General features: G+C 41.6%; 1 protein-coding gene across 5 annotated transcripts in view; it reads left to right on the top strand.

Moving 5' to 3' along the window:
- The window catches only part of SDK1 (sidekick cell adhesion molecule 1), a 394,324-nt gene that overhangs the window by 290,076 nt on the left and 85,362 nt on the right, over nt 1–18,886 (top strand). For all 5 annotated transcript variants that reach the window (XM_051782514.1, XM_051782501.1, XM_051782510.1 and 2 more), the window contains 5 exons: nt 495–687; nt 3,872–3,970; nt 8,580–8,771; nt 10,223–10,344; nt 18,243–18,352. In XM_051782514.1, the coding sequence (XP_051638474.1) occupies nt 495–687; nt 3,872–3,970; nt 8,580–8,771; nt 10,223–10,344; nt 18,243–18,352 (716 nt within the window). The remainder of the gene's footprint in view (nt 1–494; nt 688–3,871; nt 3,971–8,579; nt 8,772–10,222; nt 10,345–18,242; nt 18,353–18,886) is intronic.

Genomic DNA, 18,886 nt, shown 5'->3' with positions numbered 1-18,886 from the left:
GCAGGGCTGCTCAGGGGGGTGCTGGGCTGGTTCTGGGAGGGGAAGGAGGATGTGTGTGTCCCCTAATCTCACTAACCTCCCCAGACAGTGGGATCTGTAAAGGAACCCCAAAATAAGATAAAGCATTTATGTCAGAGTAGCACTGAAAGTACTTTTCTTCCTTCAGCTTCCTTTCAGCAGCAGAGAGTGGCCAGGCTGATGAAAGGCCCATGTCATACGAGTAATAATTTGCAATAATTTTGGCACTGTTCAGTAGCAGACATTGAGAATTGCAATATTGGTGTATCCCCCATCACTGGTGAGTGTTACAGACATCCCTCCAGTATCACAGTATCACTGCTTCATCCATCTGTTCAGCATCAGAGCTGACAGTAGTTTACCAGCATTGCTTGGTTCTTTACAATCAGATTAAGATGGTTTTGGCAGCCAAACATACTTTGCCTCCAAATAGACACAACTTCTGATGAGAGCTCATCCATATTTAAATTTTCCAGCTTCTGGCCTGGCCAGTGGACGCTCCAGAGAGTGTGACTGTGGTCACCATCGCTCCGGATTTCCATGGAGTCCACAGTGGCTGCATCACCAACCTGAAGAAATACACCACTTACTACACCTCAGTTCTGTGCTTCACCACGCCGGGGGACGGCCCCCGGAGCACACCCCAGCTCCTGAGCACCCTGGAGGACAGTGAGTATCCCCAGCACTGCCAGGGAACCTCAGCACTCAGGTTTGGGTGGGTTGGATAGAAAAGCCAGAATTTTTAAATCTCTGTGCTTAAATTTTGATCTCAGCGTCATGATCAGTTGGCAGTCTCTTCTCAAGTTACCTTTCAGATGGTTACCTTTCAGATGGTGTGTTCTTTTAGCCTGTGGCAAATATTTGATTTGTTTCTTTTTTTCATTATGGGCTGAACCTGGATGAATTTTTTCACATTGATCATTAGCTGAGAACTTCACAGTCCGGCACAGCCAACACACAATGCGTTGTTTGTGTCTGTGAATCCTTGTGCTCTTAAATCCATGTTCAGGCACCCAAATAAATATCAATTGATCTTCTTAGGAAGTGAGCACTGAAACTTCCTGTGGAGGTCAGTGATTAATTTGTGATTGTTTCCTTCTGTTGTTCAATATATTGAAAATGTCTGTTTGTATACTATATTGCAAACGTTTGTGTAAAAGAACCAGGATCATAACAAGGCAGTATCTTTTATTCTGAAAAACTGGAGGCAGGGTGAAGTAAAATGAGCTGGATAGTTTAGCATATAAATTGTTTCCTGAATCAGAAAATGGTTTGGCCTCTGTGACCCCTTGGAAGTGTTTGCTCAAGACATATTTGGGACTTGCAAGTCTCACGTGTACCTGATTCAGATAAGGACTAAACTACAGTGGCCTCGCACTTATTGTGTCCACAGTGATCTTGGCTCTGGCCAGTGCTTTGGTATATTCCTGTATTGGAGCATCATAAACACTGCTGCCCATTTACAGACTCAAATCAGAATAAAAAGTGTCTAATACATCCATTAAGATATTGTTTTTAGAAATACTGCTTTGCCTTAATAGGGATCTTTTAGGTTGGTCAGTGTTCCCGTAAAGAAAAATCCGATTGTCATTAACATTCACAGAAGTGAGGCTCAAAGTGCTAATCCAATTTTTCATGACATACTCTTGAAAGACCATGGAGAAAATTACTTTCCCATGGATTTTCCTGTTGTGGTTAGTCTCCTCTATATGCTAGAGCTGTGTCCCCAGAGCAGGCTGTAGACTTAAACCAGAGATAGCAATTTAACTACCAGAAGTCTTTGTGACTCACTAATATGAACTCAAACTTGTTTATCTGGGGTTAAAGTAAAAGGTGTGGTGGAAAGAGAAACATGCATTAGGTTCCTGTGTGCAGTATCAACTTTTTGGCCTGTTTTCCTAAGGAAACAAAGCTTTAGACAAGGATGGTTTGTAAATGTGTTCAACTGTCCTTCTTGGGTTCATCTGTCTTCTCTCTCCAAGGACAGTTGAACCCTGTGGCAAATTTCAGTGAAGAATAAGAAACCAAAGATAAAAGACTCCCAAGATTTTGCAAAAATTAATCAACTGGGAAGAGGAGAGGCTGTTGATATTTCTGCTGAAGGAAAGGCTGAAGAAAGGAGCCTTGCAGACTTTCCACAAAGTGAGAGAAGAGGCAGAGCCAAGACTTTGAGACTATCTCAGGGAAATGTTGAGATCACCTGCCATTTTAAACACCAGAAAATTCCATCAGGAAACATAAAACAAGGGAAAACCAGACTTGTATTTTGTAAAGCATTTGATGCATTCCCTGGTGTATGCAGCTGTATGCTGCAAGGAGCCTCAGCAGGGGATTTTTTAATTTATTTATTTTTAATGCTTCAGAATTGCTTCCCTCATTTTTCAGAGTGGCTGAGAAGTTATGTGCAGGATGGTATAATACATCTTTGTGGAGAACTCGTTGACTCTTAAGTTGCTTCAGGATTTATGTGGTGGGAAAAAAGATTTGAAAGGACTGTCATTCATGTTTGCAGGTGATAGTTTTCAGTCTATATAGCAGAGTTAGGCAATCCTCTAGAAAAAACTTGTGCAAACGGATCTGTTTGCTGATGAACTGTAGGTCAAATAAAATTTAACATCCAGTCAGAAGTATCTTGTCCTGGCTTGGAGTCACTTGCACCTGTGTTTCGTGGTGACATTAAAATTGGGCTGCAACTGCAGGGGCTAATTGGAGCCAAGCTTTGTGTGGGTTCTGTGTCTGCACATCCCTGGTCCCAAATAGTGCACAACTGCCATGCTCTTGTTGGGTATTCCTGGGATCACTTCAGGATCAGCAGTTCTTCTGTGGAGCTTTGACTGCTTGGTTTCGCAGAGTGGATTTGGAAACTTTCCTCACTAGGACTGCAGAATTGCAAATGGGGTTGTATCTGACCTACTGGCAGGGTTTGAGCTTTTTTTGTCATAGCTGGAGGGGAATGAGAGACTGGACTAAATTGAAGAGGAAACAAAATATGAAATTGCAGACAAGAAATTGCCAACTGATGTCAGTGGAGCTGGAGGATACTCGGGCAGGGATCCAATGACAGAAGCACTGTGAATATAAAGTGAACAAAATCTCCTTTTTCCAGTACATCGATTGAGGACAGAACAGTATTTGGATCAAAAATCAGTCAGGTTGTCTTCCTTGAAGGCCAAAATTGAGGGAGGATGGCATATTCTTGACAGTCATTCCATTTTATGCTCTTTCATTGCACACTGGGGAGCTGAATTTTTAAGAGCTCTTTAGCTGCATCATAAAAACCCTTTAAAATTTTCACACACTTGTATTCATTTTACAGAAGACAGTTGCCATTATGCTGGACATTTTTAGATTTGTTTTGAGAGAACTTACCCAAGCAGTGGCTTGGTGACTCTGTCCTTGCTGTGACCTTGCATAGGGAAAAAGCTCTTCCCAGATGAGGGGGTTGCTGGTGGTGTTGCTACAGACCTGGGTCCACAAAAGCTGCACAGCAGTGAACACCACACACCTGCCACCGAGGGGAAAAATGGCAAACACCATCACCTTCAGGATTGCCAGCTTGATTGTGCTAATTAGGTTAGATGAAGAAGAGAGGAAAGAACAAGTTGTGTGCACGTCTCCTGTTTCCACTCTCTTTAGCTCTCCAGACAATTGGGATGATGGCCGGGTGAAATAATTTATGTGATGACAAGACAGAGTGTTTCTTCCCAGCTTGTCTTCTCCCTCTCAGTGATGTTTTCAGCTTCCCTTGGCCCTGGCTCAGTGCTGTATTTCTTCATCCCTAACCTTGCCATGTGAATTAGATCACAATTAAGAGGGGTTCTCCAATTAACAGTTTTTCTTTCCTGATCTCCAGAGCCGGGAGCAGTGGGACACCTGAGTTTCACCGAGATCCTCGACACCTCGCTCAAGGTCAGCTGGCAAGAACCTGTAGAGAAAAATGGCATCATCACAGGTATCAGCTGCTATGTCTGCTTTTATTTCTTTTCTGTTAAGTGTGTGTGAGGTGGAATGAATCACTGCAGTGAAAAACTGTTTGTGTAACAGAGCATTTAGGGAGAACTGGCCGCTTCGGGCGCTGGTGTCCTGGTCCTTCTTTTGGGTAATTGAGATGTCACCAGGGCACATTATACAAGGTTTGGGTCCAGTGGCAGCTCATGATTGTGTTGACTGGAAAGGCAGTTTGTTTTGGAAATCAGCTCCCCACAGGGTTTCTGGTCCTGTTAAATCTTCCATAACCTCCACCTACGTTACTAAATTTGTGGAAATTTGTGAGACCGTGCTTGGCCTTTGCCCCAAGGGTGGGGGGTTCCTGCACGGAGTTTACAGCTGCAAAATCTGGATTGGCATTGTTAAGATTTGCAATCAGGACCAAGCCTGAAATCAGCAGTGCCCTTCATCTGTGATCAAGTGGCCTGGCTGTGGACTGCGTGACAGAATTTGCATGTCATTACTTAATCTGTTATAAACCACCACAAGGGTTCAGAACTCTCTTGTTTCCCTTTGATGAGTCTGCCATTTGACAAGCTGTTTATCTATTTACTGTATGCCAGTGTAGATACAACATCAGCAACTTCATTATTTTTCATAAAGGAAGCTATAAATACTTGAGAAAACCTCTAGTTCTTATCAACAGAGGCAATATTGTTTTCAGAGGGGAAACTGTTACAGCTCCACAGAACGGACATTCCATTTAAGAAAGGTTTCAAGGTTTTGAAGCACAAGAAAGCTCCCAGATTTTAAGTTACTGGAGCTAAAAAGCACAGTTGGGAAGGGAGAGGATCGTTTCATGTGGATCAAAATATTTTAATTTGGGAGCATTGACATTGAAATGTTTAATTTTTTGAAAAAAAATATTATAATTTGTAAGAAAATACACTTTAGGGGTTAAAAAAAATCAGACTTCCTGACCCTTGACCATTTAAATGTTATATCAGTCTAATTTCCTGAAGCATTTTAACTTTGACAGGTCTAATCATTTTGATAGGACTGGTACTTGTCAGTGTTTTCTCTGTGTATCTGTAACGTTTGTATGTGTGTGTTCTGTGCTGTTTGTAGTGTGTGTGGAGTCCTTGTGCAGATCATCTCCTGCCTTTACACCACGGTCACCTTCCTGAAATATGCACTGATTTAAGTGGTTTGAGAATAGAAACTAATGACTTCTGAAAGCAGAGCAGTATTGATTCAGTGAAGATGGCCAAAGCCTTTCAAGCCCGAGAGCTTAAATTTAGGGACCTACATCCAAGCCTATCCAAGATGATGTAATACTGATCCTTGTTAAGCATCAGGGAGCAGCACCATGTTGGTGTTGTAGAATTGCTTTGCTGGAAACAAGCTGCTGCCTCCCAGGTTGGGTTGAAACCTGCTGGAACTTGATGATGGACTGTCTTATATTTGGGGTAAATTGTTCCAGAAAGACTTAACTAAACAAGCTCTATTGTTCATGACAAAACACCAATGTGAAAATGCCCAGCAGAGTTTATAAGGAAAAAGAAACATCCTTAATGATGCAAATTGCATTTGGGATGGAAGAATAGGAAAATTGTTTATGCCCTTTGAGCACCTCAGAGGTTTAAAGAGGGCTGCTTGGAGGTCTGAGTGCTCAGGGAAGCAATTATTCATCATTTCTGCTCATTGATGTCTTTAGTGGACCTTCTTGTTCCCTGCACCAGCAATGGGAGGAGGGAAGAGCCGACAGGGTACCCAGCAGCCAACCTGAGCTGGGAAATTGCCCATTACTCTGCTGTAAATCTCAGTATCTTCCTCGTTCCCTCAGTAAACGTTGATTTATGAGGCCCTGGATGTAGACAGACAGTTTGTGATTGGGTGTACTGCTCCTGTGTACAGAATTTACTCCATATCACCAGAAAATTATTTCTGAAACTCCTCTGGTCATTAGTTCCCGTTAGGCAGCATTTTGAGGAGTGCCAAAGCACAGGGGAAGGCTCTGTGGCACCTTTCCTGTTCTCACTCACACCAGAGCCAGAGGAAAACCCTCTCTGCCCCCCACACGTTTCTGGCAGGGATCACGTCTGTAACACAGGGAGTGTGTTTCCACCAACCACATGTCCCAAAGTTCTGCCCATCTGTCAACCAGCGTGGCTTAAGTGCTACTTGGGGGTACAGTGGTTGTTGTTCCTTTCCTTCAACGGTTTTTTTTCATCTGTTTTTGTTATGCCTGGTTGCTTTTGGCTTTGTGTCTGCTCGCCGTGTACGTACAGATTTTCTCTTCTCATCTTTTATATGACTAGAATTTAACTATACATCCAGGGCTGAAATATCTGGCAGCAAGTGCTGCCTGTTTGCCTTTTCTTCAATTTACACACGTGAACTCAGGACTGTTTTCCTGGTGAACACTTTCTCAGAAAATAAATACGTAGAGACTCTGTGCCTAATGGGCAGGAAAGCTGGGGCTCATCCTGTGGTCACCAGGGAGAAAACATAAAATGTCCAAAGAATAATCACCAGCGTTTGATATATAACCTGAGCTTATCTAGATGGGAGAGGAGATACCTCAATCACTGAAGATTGCCTGGTGCATGGTGAATGACACTTTCTATTGTCTGTAAGCAACAAATGGACAGAGGGAGCATTAAAAGTCCCCTGCTTATCTTCCTCTGGTTATTTATTGTCTGGAACAAACTGCACCCACAGCTAATGAAAGAAAAGGGTGTTTGTGATGGTCCTTCTGTTTGCAACTCCTCCGTGCCTCTTCACTGAGCACCAAAGGCAGGAGACAATCATCCCCCACCTTTCTGCTCATCCTCTGTTAATAGAGGCAACAGAGTCCTTAAATTTTGTCAAAATGTTCCTACAGATTATAATCCTGCCTGTGCTACATCAACTCTGATCTGATAAATGATTCTTAAGCCTTTTCAGAAGGCAGCAGAACACCACAGTGTTTCCAAGACATTGGTAATTTACTGAGTTAATTAATTCCTACTCAGACACTTGTTTAAAACCAGTTCCAGATGAGCGTTCAGGAGTTTCTCCCCTTCCCCTCTGTAGTTCACAGTCAAAGAAGCCTTTGTGGTGTAGATGGAATTGTTGAAGCATCACCTCTCTTTATCACTGCCCCCTCACCTGAAAAGTTAATTAGTGACTATGTGAGCACTCCGGGCCCATTTTCATGCAAAATCAGGTTAAGATGAATCTCCATCAGTAATGGCAGCTCACAGAGAGGACAGAGAACATCTCACACCTCTCAAACTCTCACAGAAATATTTGTCTCACCATGCTTTTAGCTCATGAGATGATGCTTTCTTGTTGATTAATACCATAAGGGATTTTGCTACGTCAATTCATATATGTTAATCAGCTTATCATGATTTTTTATTAAAAAAAAAAATGGGGAAAAAAAAGCCTCAAGCCTCTCAGCTGGTCTGAATTCCTCATCTTAGATGATGGGAACATGAACCCAGTAGGGAGTTTCTCTAGCCAGTTTGCCTCGTGCATGGTTCACACAGTGGGATTCCTTTCTGTTAGTCCTTTTCACTCACTCCAATTTCACAGGCATTCAAGAGCTATGTGTATTTTTTTTTTTCACCCTCTGAGTCAAATCACAAAGAAAGCTGCAATCAAGCAAACTTTTCAGACACGCTCTCTGGAGACTGGCACAGCAAGGTTCACATAGGTTCAAACGAGAATAAAGTAGGACTGGGCAGGAGGAGGACAAGCAGATTTGGAGGTAAAATTGAGCAAATCAGACAGTAGAAAGTTTCAAAAGTTCTTGGAAGGCAAGTGGTTATCAAAGTGATAAAAAGGAAGCCTGGTGATGATAGAAGAATAATATGGAGGTCAGGGCAAGTGCAGCTTTGGACAATGCATTGGCTCCATGATGGTTTTGAAAGAAAGGATAATGATTCACCCTGCTGAAGGATTTGTGCGAGGAAGAAGCAGTGGGGAGTAGAGGTTTTTCAGTTCCTGGAAGATTCCCACAATGTTCCTGCCTGATTGTTATTGTCAGATTTCTAAGTATTTCTAGATATACAGCAGTGAAGGTTACTTCAACCTGGAAAGGGAGTAGCCCTACTAAGCACATATAGATTTTTAATTAGATATTCCAGCTGGTGAGCTGATATTATATTTTCCAAAGCCCTTGTTTCTTCCTTTTTGCTTCACAGAATTCACAGAGTGAAAGTCCTGTGAGATTATCCCCAGGTTTCCAAGGAATTTCTTAGCAAGCACTGTATTGTCACAGCAAAAAGAGACAGTCTGTTGAGACCTCATGTCCTCCCTCGTCTGTAATCTGATAGGCAGATGATGCCCCATAGGGTACCTACATCAGTTGTTTATTGGGAATAACAATATCAGAAAAATATTTGGGTATTTTAGCCAGTTTAGTTTACATTTAGTTTACATTACTTTAGTTTACATTTACTTCAGTTTACATTTACTTCAAGGGTTTTTTCTCTGCTTATAAAAGGTGACCACAGTGGGGTAGAGTAAGGAATGATGATCCACCATGGACCACAGGCAAATCGTGCTGCCACAGGAATTTACCAGTCTGTGGGCTGTGGAAGGAAAACTACAACCCCCTTGACTTGTGTGTGGTTGTTTCTCAGGGTACCAGATCTCCTGGGAGATGTATGGCAGGAACGAGTCTCGCCTTGCCCGCACGCTGTCCAACACAACCCTGGAGTACAAGATCACGGGGCTCTCGTCCCTCACCACCTACACCATCGAGGTGGCAGCTGTGACCGCGAAAGGGAGCGGGTGGGTCACGTCCTCCACCATCTCCTCTGGTGTGCCCCCAGGTTGGTATAACTGCATGAAACAGAAGAAAAGGTGCCGATACCTCGTGTTTCGTTGTTCCCGTCGCGGGTTACTTCGGAAGTAATAAAAACGGTTTTATTTGTGAAGCGTCGAAATTCTTGACCGCGTAATTTAAATTTGATCTGTGGGACAGATTGAAATGTGAGCACGGACACACTCACAGTTTGAAAATTCCAGAAAGTTGAGGCTGTTTAATACAAATACAAAAGTTGGAAGTATGACAATGGAATGGACAAAGTAATAAAGTGGGTACAACACAGAATCCCTTGACATTTACAAAGTAACATACGAACTAAGCCTGAATCTATTCAAAAAGCGTTGCTTTGGGGGGAAAGATAAGGTTTAGATGCTAAAAAGGAAAGTTTTTTCCTTGTAGGAGCAGTATAGGTTATTTCAACCATGAGAGGTCACTTGGATAGTGAAACTACAATCTTATTTACAAGATTTTCAAGTTGTGGCCTGAGAAAGATTTGGGAAGAGGTTTTTTTTGTCCCACATTGTCTGAGTTACCATTTGGGCACTGTACATTTACCCATTTTGCATTTCATTTTAAAAATTCTACACTCTCCCTCGTCCAGTAAAAAAGCAAACTGAATAGCCAATTCATACCTCAGACAAGCAGTTTCAGTTAATATATAGGTTATAGAAGCAGAATTTTCCAAAGTGGAGCAGTTATTGTACGTTGCTGAGAATAATCCAGTTTTTCCTTTCTGCAGTATTTTTGAAGTTTTCTATATGTCCTGAAGTATGTTTGCCTTTCTTTTCCCCAATCATAGGTAATTGTGACAATCTGTAGACTGGATCAATGCCATGCTCCCTGTTGTTAGCCTGATAACAGCAATATTCTACTTGGGCAGGGTTAGTTTATTGATCACGGTTCCCACAAATGTGAAGTAAGAATAAAGAAATATTGTGTATTCCTGCATGCTTGAAAGACACGCCAAAAACCTGCCCATTTTCAGCCTGTTGCACTTGCACAGAGTGCAACATTGTCATAGAATCACAGAATTGTTTGGGTTGGAAGTGACCTTAAAGATCATCTGGTTCCAAGCCCCTGTAATGGGCAGGGCCACCTTCCACTAGGTAATTACTGATTACAGTAGTTATTTCTATTTCTTAAAAATGCAGGTGCTACTGAGAATTTATTCTAAACAATCTATATTTAATATCTCTTTCCTGGACTTGCTTTTGTTGTTAGTTCAGATGATATAAAAAATGTAAATGCCACTGTGAGTTTGACTAATGCAAGGCAAAGATTTGATTGGGGCTACCTTTGTAGGATGGTCACCCTCTTTGTTTGCTCCAGGAATTTTAAAATTGTTATACTTGTTACCAAGTTATTTTATATGTTGAAACACTGAATTTCAGCTTGTGTTACAGGGCCCTAGACAAAGAGTCTTTCTACCTCTCATTTACATTTCTGTTTCTCCAGAACTTCCAGGTGCTCCATCCAACCTGGTGATTTCCAACATCAGCCCTCGCTCTGCCACACTTCAATTCCGTCCAGGATACGACGGCAAAACCTCCATCTCCAAGTGGATAGTTGAAGGCCAGGTATGTCCCTGACAAAAATCTCTTAATGAAGTCTCTGAGGGTCCAAATAGTGAATTGCTGTTTGGGTTACAGTTTTTGTTTAACTTTGGATCACGTCTCCTCTGTAAATGGCCTGGTGGTAGCTGTTCAGGGGGTCCTGGGAAGGTTGGGATGCCAGGGAGCTTGAGAGGCTCAGCTGGGAAATGTTTGTGTGTCAGCCAGGGAAAAAAGGGCCACATGAATACTGTGAATTCTGTTCCAAGGAATAAAAGGAAAATGTGATTTATAATATATATATATATGTGAGAATGCTTATCCTTTAAAGAAATCACATGGATTTTTGTAAAGCTGGTTTGTTTATTTCCAGAACACCACCAGACACATCATAAGCAACACACAGAGCAGAGCTTTAGTCCATCCATTGATTTTTAAAAAGGATTTGAAACCTGTGTTTAGGTTCTGTGAGGTGTCTTTTCAAATCACATGCAAACCTGGAATTATCATCTCGTAGACTCAGAAGTATAGAAGAAATTGCACTGAACAGTAAAGATACCATTATTCGTGAGATTGAGTGTATTTTTCTGTCTTGTAATGGAATATACCAAGGTTTTCTATTCAGGCCTGTAGATATGAATAGGATGAATTCTCATCTTCATCAGCTTTAAACAATATCCCTCTTTCTGCTGTCATTCTGCCTTGGAGGAGTTATGTATTCCTCATTTGTTCTCCTGACAGATGAGCTTTGCTTCTTCCTTTCCACCCACAGATCTTTATAAATAATATAATCTGTTTTTAAGACCAAATGTTGGACTTCTTAAATCACCATCACCACTTAGACATGTTGATACAATCACTTCACTTGGTAATGAGATTGTTGTGAACAAGTTGGTACATTTCGTGCCATTTATATACACATTATTGCATATTACAGAATTAAACACTGAAATCCAATAATATGGTGTCTTAGCACATTCTGAGAAGCATTTTCCTGCTGGAACACCACATTGATATTGCTGGGAATTTGCTAATTCAGTGAGTTGCAAAATGCCACTGAAGTGAAATAAATTTGAATGCTTTAAAAATGCAGTAATAATTACCGTGAAGTTCATCTGCATCCTTGAAGAGCCCTGGGTACCAGCAGTGGTTGGAATGGTCCTTGGTGGTGCAAGGAGGGAAGGGAGGGTCTTTCTTGTTCACAAACCCTCATCAATATCTTATGCATTGCTGCTAAAGTCAAGGGGTTTGTGATTCTGGTAGATCCTGAAATTATTTGCTCCATCTGGGGAAGGAGCACCCCAGATGTCCTTGTAGAGTCTGGGCAGTCTTTTTCAGCACACCACACCTCACTGTTCAGCTTGGGCACAACAAATGTGGTTCCTAGTGGATTTAATAAAAAAAGAAAAATTCTTTCTCACCTGATTAACAAAAGTCTTTTCAGGTATGCAGAGAAATTGGTGAGTCCTTAAGGATACAGCAAATCCTGTTTCCAGGATGACAGCTGCATATAATCCTTTGTTCACAGCCCCTTTCTGCCAGCACTCCTCTCAAACTCTTTCTCTCCTGAAGTGCAATTTCACAGCACCTTTTGCCGATCTAAACCAGAACTCTTGTTGTCCTGCTCCCATTTCCTCTCCCCATCCCCATCCCACTTACCAAGACTTTCCTCCTCCTGCCTCCCACGTGCCCTGACTCAGGCAGGATCATACACAGGGTGGCTGCGAGCCTTGATCCAGCCCAGAACAAAGGAGTTTCAGACAGATCAACTCTCTGCACGGGCTGTGTGTTATCAGAGGAGCATCACTGTAAGGGGAAAGGGTGAGACCATGGCACTGGGAGCAGAGATCAGGGCAGAAATCCCTCCATCCTCACTTGGATTTAAGCTGCCTTGGACCTGCCTTGTGGACCTCACAGATTTCCCTGCCCACTTTTCACAGAGAGGTGAGCTTTTGCAAAAGAGCTGCCAGTGACACCCCAGTCCTCATTTCTGCCTTTCATGGAGTCTCTTCTAAGCTGGGATATTTCTGTGCTGAGGTGCAGACTGCTGTTGGAACATCTGTATTTTAGCATAGACATCCATAATTGTTCCTTAAGACTGTGTTAAAGATTCAAGGGCAGTGGTTATACCTCACCTACAGCAGTATTTCCTGAACAGAACTGTAGGGAGGATTTTTGTCCTTCTGGATCTTTCATTCACTGACCCATTTACAGCTTTTAATAGCAGTGTTAAGTGTTTCATGCCTTAGCATTAAATTAAAAGCCACTTAAGGGGTGGTTTTGCATACTATGATTTTAAAACAGATGGTATTGCCAAGTGATAGGATCGCATTTAATTATAAAATACTAATCTGTACATTGTGCACTTCACTTCTGTCCCCCTCTGTAAGCTGGGCAATAGCTTTGCATTGAGCATCCCTTATTTTCTGACTCTTCTCTTCCATCTCTACTGGGAATATACCTTTCACTCTGAAAGGCCGAGTCCTTACAGACAAAATTCAGCTGTTTTATATTCACACACACGCAAACAACCTGCCACCAACGTGGTTTTCTTCTTTGTTCCTTGATTTGGCAGAAAGCTTCCTTGGTGAGGGCAGGTCTAGGAAAATGTTCCAAATACTCCAGTTTGGCTAAGAGCCATTTTTGAAGTCTGATACTTCATGAAACAATTTGGATGAAAAACACAGCTGGGAATTCCAGTTGACGTGACAGTTTGGGCATCTGGCCTTGGTTCCTGCTTTCTGTGCCGGGGTGTAAATTCACGGGAGCCGCTGTGGAACTAATTCTCAATTATGTCAATGAACATGAGAGGAGATCAGGTCGTTAAGAGTTTAGTGTTGGTAGATACTGAAATATCAAGTGTTACAAATCCCATTTCTGTGTTTCTGGTGAAGCTGCATTCTGTGCTTTTGAAGGGATTTCTTAAAATTATCACTAGGTTGTTTCTTTTCCATCTTCTTATCTAGACTCAGGACTGGAGAAACTGGATGTACTAATGCTATTTAAAAAATACTTCTAACATTTTTTTCCCCATCACATAGAGTAGAATCTAAAGAGAAGAGGGTCAAATGTAATATAAAGGTTCTGCTGACACTTGTTCAGAGGGACCAGCAGTAGCTGCCTCGTGGCACTGACACTCATAGGTAACTTGTTCCTGCACAAGGAATTTCAGTAAATCCTTCCAGCCATCCTGTACTCTCAGATGCAGTCAGGAAATATATTGCAGACATTTTTTCTGGCAATTTTCAGCCAAGAATGACCATGAATCCCTGCTGGTGCTCATGTAGTTTCATGTTTGCAATCCAATTTCAGCTTATTTTTCTTGTGTTGGATTGTTCCTGGGGTTTTGTCAGGAGAAGTACATAAATGAATCATAGAATGGTTTGGGTTGGAAGGAACCTTAATGATACATCCAATTTCAACCCATCATGACTTTGCCTTGGTGGGTGCTCAATCCATACCATTGAGCTTTCCAGTGGCTGATTAGAAAAGCTGGGATAACTTCTGCCCAGTTTGGTGCATTTTTCTGGTGATTAATGTCATTTGCAGGCAGCAGAAGACCTGTGGAACAGCTGAAAGCCATTTCTGAAGAAGTATTACATTTCCTGGAGCCACGAGTACATGGGCTATTATAGAGAGTTTTTGCTTAAAGCCTTTCTGCTGTTTTTAGAGAGATTTTGTGTGAATGTCATGGTGAGCAGTAGCAGAGTTTCAAAGTGGTAAAACCTTTAAAGTATTATCACATGTATTCCCTTCTAAAGCTGTGAGTTGGGAAAGGGGTTGCAACTTTACCTGTGAGTTTATCTGGTTCCGTGGGTTAAGTCAGTGACCCAGATAGGATTCATCCCTTGTGCCAGGTGATTCTCCTGATGTCCTTTTCACTTTGGGGCTGGTAAATAAAGTGTCTGAAACTCTGACAATTTTATGCCTTTGACAATCTTTAAATCAAAAATGGCTGAATCGATTTAGGGATTTAGTGAGGAAAAAAAATTGCACCCGGGCTGACATCCCGTGAACCGAATTTCTCCCAAAGCGATTTCAAATGTGTGAGTTATGGACCTCTTAAATGAAAACTCTGACACATCTTGAACTATAGTGGAACACAGGGTACCTCTATAATGTACAGAAACATTGTGTTATCCTTTCTTGCAGTTAGTGCTTCGTAACTGTTCAAAATTTGGGCGGCAGTGCTGTCTTGTACAAGTGATTTTTTTGTTCCAAATTTTATTTATTTTTGTGTTTTTTTTTTAAGTCAGAATTCTGCAAATTTTCTCGTACGGTGCATTCCATCAGAAAATGTTAAGTCATTTTATAAAATATGTAACATTTTCCTTTTAAGAAAAGGAGAAACTAATGCACAGAGAAGTAAAAGGTTCCGACATCACTTCCAATATTGTTTTATGCTGTCTCATTTCTGCAATAATAAGGGAATATGCAGTTTTATTGAGTGTAATGCCTTGGGAGCAGCTGAGAGATGGGAATGAATATGTGCTAACTAGTGATGGCTGATTGTTATGGAGCGTTATATGAAGTGTCTCGGGGGACATGGGTGTTTTTATTGTGGCAGTCCTGGGGTCCCTGGGGACTGTGGCCCTGTTCCACAGGGAATTGGGAAGATGCAGAGTGCATCCCTTGAGGAGTTTTTATGCTGGTGATAACAGAAAAGCAGTCGGTGTCTCATCTGCCTCCCAAAACAATGCACCCACGAATACGTGTGTGTCTGTCAACAAACACGATCCTTCTCTGAAGTTTGCACACACTGTTATCCAAAAAAACAGCTACAAGAAAGAAGCCTTTAACTTCACTTGATTTTATGCAGAGCTGCTCAGAGTGGGCTCTCTTGCCCCTCAAAGGACTCTTTTATCCCTACCACTGCCCGTGGTTCTTTTTGCCCCGTGGGAATCCCTTTGTACTCGGATTCTTGAAACTGATACGTTTCCTCTGATCTGACATCAGAGTGTTTCAGCAAAAAATAATTTCCTTTTCCTTCCAGAGCCTGAAACTTGGAATCTGCTATAGATCTCAGGGAAGTTAAAAACACAGAAGCCCATCACTGAAGGTTTTCTTCCAAGATTCACTTGAGAATATATATACACACACACACACATATATATATATTATATATAAAATAAATAAGTGAAACTTCTTTTGAGTAACACAGACCTAGGATTGCTTGACCACACAAGTTAGAGGTCATGCAGAAGTCCCCAGGCTGTTCACCAAGCTGCCCTACAGCTATTAACCATTCAATCCTCTTGCTGTGAAAAAACTCCCTACAAAAAAATCTAAAATATGCTACTGATTTCAATAGAAGTTAATTTCCCAATTGCTGGCGGCAGATCCAGGGAACATTACGAGGTATTATTCTAACTAAAGCAAGTTCCTGATGTATTTTTCTTAAAATCTTTTCCTAAATCACAGAAATATGCCTGTGGTTGTTGGGTTTTTTTGCTGCCTCTCTGACGGTAATTTAAAAACGAGTCTCAAAGTGGTTAATTTGGGACTGCCTGTGCTGCCACTTTGCCCACGGTCCTCCACATCCCAGAACAGGTATCAACCAACTGTTACCAGCTGGCTCCTGAGCCTGGGAACAACCAACGTTCTGGGCTTGGTTAGAATCTGCCATTTCCTCATGGACTGCACCCATCATCCCAGAAATCTGCCTCCTGAGTGGCTTCTGAGGCGCTTGCCAGAGTCCTGCTTCTCAAACAGCACAGGATCCTCAATATTTCCCCCTTTCCAGCCCACCTGTAAATGTCTCTCTGCAAACCAGGCAGGGGTTTGGACTTGTCTCACGCTTGAGTCCATGTCAGGTGTTCACAGCCCTGTGGTCCTTAATGTGTATTAATGACCTGCCTGCTGCTGCACAGCAACTGCAACCTGGATGCCTTTTTGGGGTTTTTTTGCTCCTTTTTTTTTTTCTTTTATGTAAGAAATATTTTGAAAAGCTCTTACTGCTCTTAGAATATAAAAAGGCGACTTAGTCACCACTGGAGATTATTTGCAGCCTCCAGAGTGCTGTGGATTGTTGCTACATAATTACTGCAGCCCTTGGAGGTGATGCTGTTAAGTGGAAGATTTGCAAAAGTAAGCATTTACTGTAGACTTTCTACGGTATTAATAGAAAACTCATTTAATAAGAAGTATTCTCTGTTTCTTTGACTGAAATGAACCCTCTCATCCTTTCTTTGTTCGTGTAGGTTCTTGGGGTTTTTTTAGTTCTCTTTATCATCTGTTTCTTCTCTGGCTTCAGTTTAGGGATGTTCTGTTTTACCATTCAGACCTGTCTCAACTTGTTTCCCTCAAGCTTCTGCATCCGTGAGCTTTAGTACAATTTATGGAGCTTGGTTAGGACTGGGAATTTTAAGAGGTCCATAATCTTCACTACCATCTATTTTATATGTTGTTTGCTATGTGGCAGTGACCTTGATCACCAACAAGACTGAAAGGCCCATCAAGACCTGTTCAGCCACATCCTTCCATGAAAGCAGTGCTCTGCTGGGAAGATCACAGAGGCTTCTTTCCACAGTGCAATGCAGAACTTATTACTGTGGCCTAATTTTCTTTTGTGTCCTTTCTTCATGCACAAACATAAATATGCAGCACACCAAGTCCTGGGTGAGCGAAGAACTAAAACATCTATAAATAAATCAGGCTGCTTCTCCTGAAGGGGAAAAAAAATGAGTGAATGAAACTTAATTTTCTATTTGAAGTACTTGGGGTATGTGAGATACTTTGGGCTATGGTGCCTATCAAGTGCTCTGACAGTGTCTGTGGCTGTAACTTGTATACAGAACTCGTAAGGGATCTGGTTAAAAAAGATTAAAGGAAATAGCTCTTTACACAGTGGGTTGAGAGCTTCTGGAATTTGTTGCCACAGCAGTCTGTGGGAGTAGATAATGTCAGCAGGTTGAAAAAAGATAGGGCATCTTCATGGTTATCTGGTCTGTAAATAGACACTGAAGGGAATAACTGCCCATGTATCCTCTCATATCCTTCAGCCCTTGGCTGTGGATACCAGGACGAGGGAATTGGGCACAGGTATTGTCTTTTGTGGCAGGGTTGAAACACCAGAGTAACTGTGCACAGTGCTAGGGAATTACAGCAGGGAGCCTTGCCTGAGCTGCCCTGGGAATCTCCACAGTGAAGCCCAGCAATCTTCTCCCATTCTCCTCGCTCCTCCTGTGTCTCATCCATGACCCACGGATGCTGCCACGTTCCAGAGTCCCAGGTCAGGCTCTGGCCTTTCACTCGTGCTTTATTGGCTTCCTTTTAAGCCCTGATTCATCTTCATTTAATCTCCAGGAAGCTGCATGGAAAGCAATGCTCAATTCTCATCACCATTTAGTCCCTTCTAACACTGCCGGAGCTGAGGGACCATGTTGGGCAACATGTTGTGATTAATTAATACAAAGAATTGCACATGGAAAAGTCTGGTCTAAGTGCAGAGCAGCAGATGAGGTTAAAACACTTTTGTTCTTTGACTTTGTTCTTGTTTCTCTGTCTTCATTTCCGTGGCATTTTGCCTCCATTGAGACTTATTTAGTATGCATCAGTTCCTGCGAGTTATTATCAAGGCTATTTTTCATTTTCTTATATTACTACTTGATACTTTCGTATTGTGGCAGCAAAATTGAACAGGGTATTACCACTCTCATAGTGTTTTTCTAGAATAGATCTTATCACAGGACCCAGTAAAGTCCCAACAGGTACAAGAAAACTTGGCTAACTTGGCTGTGTTTTCTCTTTACAAATAACTAGTGCCTTGTCGTGTAAGAAATTAGTATTAACTGGATAGTACGTGTTTAACAGCATTTGTGCCTCCACTGCTGTGATGACATACATTGTAAAAGAGGTTATATATATTTATTTTTATATATATGTATAGTCTGATTTGTATTCCTTCTTACCTTTCCCTTGTACAGGTTGGTGTGCTGGGTGATGAGGAAGAATGGGTGAGTCTTCATGAGGTGGAGAATGAACCTGATGCTCAGATGCTGGAGGTACCAAACCTTACTCCTTACACTCATTACAGGTAAGAACAGCAGGTAATTAGCTGCAACATAAAAAAAAAAATAATGAATAAGTAGCAACATGGAACAGCTTTCCTAATCAGAAACAGCTGGCTGGGTTTTATAATCTGAACAAAAAGGAAAAGGTTTGCTGTTTTCATAGTTAATACTTAAAATTGCTAATCTGATGTTGTTAATTGTAATTTGCATACAGTGCAGTTCATAACATTAAAAAGGAAATTCAAGTGCACAGTGAAATGTTTTTAGGAGTAACTGCTGCCCTGTGACTTCCTTCCTCTGAAGGGAACACCAGTGTAACATCAGCCCAGTGACAAATCAATTGTAGTTAAGCTGGTGCAAACCTGTAATTACATATTTACATCAGTTTAAACATCTTTTTATTGATTTAACTTAATTTGGTAACATCAGTTAGATGAAACCTTTGTTTATAAGAATTTACCAAGTTAAACTTAATAGATATATGCAGTGCTTAAAGTGATTGAAGTGGATCTGCATTATGGGTGCACCCCAGTTAAACAAGATTGATTTTTAAATCA

The sequence above is a fragment of the Manacus candei genome, unplaced genomic scaffold (assembly GCF_025592945.1).
Source record: "Manacus candei isolate 608988 ecotype Guabito, Panama unplaced genomic scaffold, ASM2559294v1 h1tg000002l, whole genome shotgun sequence".
Classification (NCBI taxonomy): Eukaryota; Metazoa; Chordata; class Aves; order Passeriformes; family Pipridae; genus Manacus; species Manacus candei.
Note: the sequence above shows the minus strand (reverse complement) of the source record. Positions and strands in the feature narration are given on the sequence as shown.